Raw genomic sequence first — 6,607 nt, 5'->3', positions numbered from 1 at the left:
TCAGGGAAACAGCGTCCTTTGGGTGAGTTTCCTGAGGGCATCCTTGAGCTCCTGGTTCCTCATGCTGTAGATGAGAGGGTTCACTGCTGGAGGCACCACCGAGTACAGAACTGCCACCACCAGGTCCAGAGCTGGGGAGGAGATGGAGGGGGGCTTCAGGTAGGCAAAGATGCCAGTGCTGACAAAGAGACAGACCACGGCCAGGTGAGGGAGGCACGTGGAAAAGGCTTTGTGCCGTCCCTGCTCAGAGGGGATCCTGAGCACTGCCCTGAAGATCTGCACGTAGGACACCACAATAAAAATAAAACAGACAAATACTAAACAGGCACTAACCACAAGCAGCCCAACTTCCCTGAGGTAGGCATCTGAGCAGGAGAGCTTGAGGATTATCGGGGGGATTTCACAGAAGAACTGGTCCACAGCATTGCCTTGGCAGAGAGGTAGTGAAAATGTGCTGGCCGTGTGCCCCACAGCATTGAGAAACCCACTGCCCCAGGCAGCTGCTGCCATGTGGACACAAGCTCTGCTGCCCAGGAGGGTCCCGTAGTGCAGGGGTTTGCAGATGGCAACGTAGCGGTCGTAGGCCATGACGGTGAGAAGAAAATACTCAGCTGACATCAAAAAGGCAAACAGAAAGACCTGTGCAGCACACCCTGGGTAGGAGATGGCCCTGGTGTCCCAGAGGGAGTTGGCCATGGCCATGGTGGTGGAGATGCAGCCCAGGTCGAGGAGGGAGAGGTTGAGCAGGAAGAAGTACATGGGGGTGTGGAGGCGGTGGTCGCAGGCTATGGTGGTGATGACGAGGCCGTTGCCCAGGAGGGCAGCCAGGTAGATGCCCAGGCAGAGCCCAAAGTGCAAGAGCTGCAGCTCCCGCGTCTCTGCGAATGCCAGGAGGAGGAACTGGGTGATGGAGCTGCCGTTGGACATTTGCTTCCTCTGGGCATGGGAGCCTGTCCAAGGAGGAAAACACATCACTAAGGACATATTTATCTGAGCAAAATCTGTCCTGTTTCTCACAGAAACCTCCAAGACTGACTGTCCCCTTTCAGGAAGACCTTTGGCCAGTGCCTTTCATGAGCTGTGGTTGGTGCTGGCCGAGGATGCCCCAAGGAGCAGGACGCTCTGCTGTGGGCTCTGGGGGACTCAGTCCTGCCCTGTGTCCGTAGGTCAGGAGGAACATGGGGTGATCTCAGATTAAATTCACTCTTGATATCAAAGAGCTTTGCAGCTTTGTTGCTCCCAGTTCACCTGGTGGCAGAGCAGAGCTGTGGGGATTTTGTTTTGTTTGTTCTGTTCTTGTCCCCCCACACCCGAGGGCAGGAGTGCTTTTAAGGCAGAAATCTTTGTCGGTCCTGCTGTGCTCCAACTGAAACCGTGGCCGGCAAAGGGACTGTCCCTTCGAGCAGCATGAGGACAGCCAGTCTGTCCGTCAGCCCCGGGCTCAGCTGCCCGGTGCCGGCACCTTTCTGAGCTGGAGGACTATCACACTGCGCTGTTCCCCAAAAGAACCCGGACACTGCTGAGAGCAGAGGAACCCAGTTCCACGTGCAGCTCTCCCAGCCGCTCAGCCCATCTCGTGGTGCCTGAGGAGGATCTCAGCTCTCCCCACCCAGCCAGGGACACAGAGGGTCCTTGCAGCTGCCCACATTCCGCCCTCCCGCAGGATTTCCTTGGCCTCAGCCCGCGGTGGCTTCTCTCTCGGGCACCTGGGAAACACAGGCTTGCCATGGGCGAGTTGTGCCCTTCTGGAGGGCAGCCTGCAGCCCAGCAGGACCCCCCGGGAAAGAGTCAAGTGTCCCAAAGCTGGGGTGTCGTCAAGGGAGGGTCAGGTCTTTTCCAGCCCCACGCACTGGAGTGCCCAGAGCCCCAAAGTGTGGGAGGGGGGTTGGCTGCTTTTCCTCCATGGAAGAAGCTGCAGGAGAGGACCCAGAGCACTGGTGTCTCTGCTGAACCCGACTCCTTACCCCCGGTTTCTTGGTGGGGCTGCTGGGAAGGCAACTGATGGCCAAGTGCTTGTGAGGCTGAGGGTGCGGAGCAACGGTGTGAGGGAGGGGAGAGCGGGGGGTTGCTCTGGGGAAGGAGCCGGCACTGCAGGGGATGGCAGGAGGTGCCCGAACCCCCCTCCCACCACGTTTCTGGGATCTCCTCCCTCTCCCGCTCGGACAATGTCTCTGCTGCCGGGCGCTGTCTGTGCTGGGAACCACTTCCCTGTGCCCGAGCCTCCTCCCTGTCAGTGCTCACAGACAGAGAGCCCCATCCCACCCACGGGGTGCCCAGCTCTGCCCTACAAATACCTCCTGGAACTGCTCCGGGGGCATCTCTGTCCGTACAGGGGCAAAGGAGCAGCTCACATGACCCCTCAAGAGAACGGGCACCTCCGTGCCTTCTCCAGAGTGGGAAAACAAAGTCCCATCTCCCACTTCCCCCCCAGACAACCAAGAGGACCAGTCTCCAAGCACAGATTCCTTCCCTTTCAGGTAATCCCCACTTTTTCCATCCTCTTGTAGTTTCCTGCGAAATAGCCAGGGAGAGATCCCCCGGGGCGCAGGGACCCCCGCAGAAGGACAGCCCTGGGCAGCCCTGGCCGCACACCCAGCTTTGTATCCCTGTGGTCCTCCACAGGACAAGGACACCGTCGTTCCCTGTCCCACTGACGTGCAGCAGGGAAGCCCTGCGCAGGAGCACGTCCTCCTCTTCTACACTGGGGAAGCCGTGAGTCCTCCTGCAGATGCGACAGCTGTGGGATGTGCCAGCTCGAGGAGATCCCTCCAGAATCACCAAATTCAATGCCCGGCACGCCCAGACTTACCGTACAGAGGGCTGTGAAGAGCTGTCCCCCACACTCAGCTCTCACCACCCTGTCACCCCAGGCTGCCTTTCTTCTCTCTCCCACTCCTCTCCGCTCCCCTCGCTGCCTGCAGGCAGTGCCCCCAGCCCTGCTGCGCTGGGCAGAGGAGCTGCTCCTGGGCAGAGCTGTCTCTCTGCAGCGCTGCCCGCTTGCCACCAGCTCCCTCCACCCCAGCAGCCCGGCCCAGCTCCGCAGCAGAGGACCAGCCCACGGCAGCACTTTCTCTGCCCGCGCTGGGCTCCCTCCGGGTGTCCCTGGGGCTGCAGGGAACCTGCTGGGAAACAGGCTGAAGCCATCCCTGGGGTGCCCTCCCTCACCTGGGGAGGGACACTTCTCTCCAGCAGAGTCGCTTCCCCTCTCAGACACAGAGTTCGGCATGAGAACTGTCGTTCCATGTCCCGTCCTTAGGCAGGACCAGCAGAACGTGGCAGGGAGGGGTCTCCTGTCCCCTGCCGAGGGAAGGGACTCGGCTGAGACATTCAGCGAATGCCACCCTGGGGGTGAAGCCCTGGGGCTGGAAGAGGACTCGGCTCCCTCTCGTGCAGACCACAGACCCACAGCAGGGGGGATTCCCCTTGCCTCAGTGCACGTGGGCAGAAAACAGGCACCTGCCCGTCAGCTCCTCGTCTCGGCTCTCGTGCTAATTAATGGTGACTGAGGGTGTTCGGGTGGGAACACCTGGTGACATCTGAGGTGACACCAGAGCTTTTCCAAGACGTGTGCAGGTGACTGCAAGCTCTAATGGAGCAACGCTGAGAGACGGGGCAGCATCTGGGGGGTCATGTTGGAGCCCGGTGGGGAATTCCTTTGGTGGAGGGAAACGAGAGCAGATGTTTACAGTTGGACAACTAAAACCTTCCCTTTTCCTCATGTCCACAGCAGCCTGCAGAGGTACTCAGCTGACCAAATGGAGCTAAGTCCCTCTCCTTCGCTTCTCCATCAGCTGTAGTTCCTAGACCTTCATCGACTGTAATGGCCGTTGTCTCATGGACATCCCACACTGCTTAACCTAAGTCAGGGCAGCTGCTCAACGGCCAAGCACAGGCCTGGGGTGCTACGTGAGATGCCAGCGCTCCCCGGCACACCTACAGGCTGCTGTCAGGGACCACACAGGGCCTGCAGGAAAACCACTGCTCTTGCGAGGGGATGCCTGACAGACACCCCGGAGAGCGTTGCAGGCAGGTTTGGTTCCTTTGTGCAAGCCCAGGTGGCATCTCAGGCAGATTTGGTTTCTGTTGGCCAGCAACTGAATCCCACCACTGCGGTGAGGCAAGGGCTGACTCAAGTTCATTCAGCCGATGCACAGCAGCTCACGAACAGGAAGCACATCACCCCAGGGTCTCAAATCATTTGGCTACTCCCAAACTCTCCTGGTTCTTCGTTCGAAAACCCTTTGCTCAGCCCCGTGATGGTACAATCAAGGAACAGGTGAATGATTTTCACAGTGTTCCTGGATCTCCACATGTCCAAATGCCCACACATTTTCAGCAGCACTTTGTCTTCCTGGAGATCAGCTTCACCTCCACCACAGTCCTTCAGAAGCTGCAGTCAGGACAAGGAAGTGCAGAAAGGTTTATTTCAGCAAGACAAAGTAGTCCCCAGATGAATGGCCCCAGGTCTTCTTGGGGACATAATGACCCCAACATTCGCTGGAACGGGAGCACAGCAGGATGCACACTGTCCTGCTGGTGTCTGGGGTCTCTTGGGACAACTTCTTTGCACGGTGCCAGGACAACTAAGGGGATGCTGACCTGAATCTGGTCCTTGTCAAAGAGGCAGTGCTGGTCAGGGATGTGAAAACTGGCATCAGCCTTGGCTGCAGTGATAATGAAAGAGTGTGAAAAAAAATTAGCCTCTTCAGGGGACTTTCAGTGGTAGTCCGATGGGCAGCAGCACCCACAGGCAGCAGAGCTCAGTGCAGCTGGGCTTTTCAGAAAGCATCTAAAAGCACGAGAACTGTCCAGACCGATAAGCAGAAAACCAACGAGACATTTCAGGAGACCAACTTGGCTAAAGAAGGAACTCCTCAAGAAGCTCCATATTAAAAAGAAAGCAGCCAAGATCTGTATGCAGGGACTGCAGGAGGAATTTAGAAATAGAGATGGTTTTCAGGAAGCCAAAGCTTCCCGAGTAGGGACCCTTGCAAGAGGTTTAAGGGCATCAAGAGGAGCTGTTACTGCATCCATAAAGAGTTAAAGAAAACACCAAAGACCATGTGTGGCCACTGCAGGATTTAGTAAGAGCAGGTGTAGATAGATCGGAGATCCTCTCTGTCCTCTTTGCCTTAGTCTTGTGCAGTAAGGTCTACCAAGCCTCTGCGCCTTGAGGCAGGACTCTGGAGGCATCTCCCCTGCTTACCAAACCTGGTCTCCCCTGAGCGTCTGCCTGCCCTTACTGATATCTCTCCATCCTCACAGACTGTTCATTGAAATACCAAGTTTGGATAATTCAGACTCTTTCCGTGTGGCCTATTGTCCCACAGAACTGACCTTGGAGTGACATTGCTACCTCCTCGTGTCCAATCTCAACCTCCCAAGCTGCAATTTGTGGCATTTTTTCTTTCTCATGCTGTTTCCCAATTTTGAGAAAAGCTCCACCACCTCTGAAACCACCCTGCAAACCATCTCAGGCTACTCCTATATTGCCCTGAGCCTCTCCACCACTGGGCAGAAGGGCCAAAGAAGACCAGGTCTCTGAGCCGCTCTACACAGGGCATCTGCTTAAGGCCCCAACCCTGCCTTGCCAGATCTCCTCTGAGCACTCTCCAGCTCATCCCAACTCTGTCAAAATACAGGGACGAACACCTGTGGGGGGGTCCGTAGCAGTGCTGTGTCAAGCGGAATAATAACGTCCCTGGTCTGGGTGAACATACTCATCCTAATGCTGGCCTTGCTCATGGTGAGCATCAACCACTGGCTCATATGGTGTCCCTCGTAGCTCCAGGCCCTTCTCCTCAGAGTCACACTCAGCACGTCAGCTCCCAGCTGGCCCTGATGTAGAGTTTATTATTCCTCCTGAGGCCAGACTGGCCAATTCTCCTTGTAAACTTCAAGAGGTTCCTGTTGGCCCAGTCCCTGAGATTCTCAAGGTCCCTCTGGATTGAAGCTCCATTTGGTCAGTTGTTCATATTTGTGTGGGGATGGCTTACCATGCTAGTGGTGTGGTCTGAGCAGATAACAGCATGAGGAGCTGCAGGCCTCTACAAGACGCAGGTAGGAATTGCCATGAACACAATCTCCAAAACACCAAAGGAGGCCACAAAGCGCTGCCGCTTTGTTGTGAGGGTGGTGAGACATTGGAACAGGTTGCCCAGAGAAGTTGTGGATGCCTCATCCACAATGGGGATTTTCCTTGACAGTAGGACCCGAGGAAATGGAAGGAGGCTGCATCGAGGGAAGTTCACACTGGCCATTGGGAAAAGGTTCTTCACTGAGAGGCTGGTCGGTCACTGGAACAGGCCCCCCAGAGAAGTGGTCACGGCACCAAGCCTGTCAGAGTTCAAGGAGCGTCTGGATGATGCTTTTAGTCATCTGGCTTAGTTTTAGGTGGTCCTGCCAGGAGCAGGGAGTTGGCACGATCATCCTTATGGGTGCCTTCCAGCCTGAGGTATTCGGTGATTCTGTGACTCGGGTGCTGTTGAAAGGCATTTAAAGGACAATGTCATCACCAGGAACAGTCAACATGGGCTCACAAAGGGAATGTCCTGTTGAACCTATTTGAGATATCCTATGATTCGAGGATTTTTTCCTTCAGATTCCT

General features: G+C 56.2%; 1 protein-coding gene across 1 annotated transcript; it reads right to left on the bottom strand.

Annotated features, from left to right (window-relative positions):
* Positions 1-984, bottom strand: LOC309416086 (olfactory receptor 14A16-like; the record flags this gene model as incomplete). Its single annotated transcript, XM_082015664.1, has 1 exon — positions 1-984. One exon carries the CDS (start codon positions 982-984, stop codon positions 1-3), a length of 984 nt encoding a protein of 327 aa, XP_081871790.1.
* Between the last annotated feature and the right edge of the window lie 5,623 nt (positions 985-6,607).

The sequence above is a fragment of the Phaethon aethereus genome (genome assembly GCF_964289735.1).
Source record: "Phaethon aethereus genome assembly, contig: HAP1_SCAFFOLD_538, whole genome shotgun sequence".
NCBI lineage: Eukaryota > Metazoa > Chordata > Aves > Phaethontiformes > Phaethontidae > Phaethon > Phaethon aethereus.
Note: the sequence above shows the minus strand (reverse complement) of the source record. Positions and strands in the feature narration are given on the sequence as shown.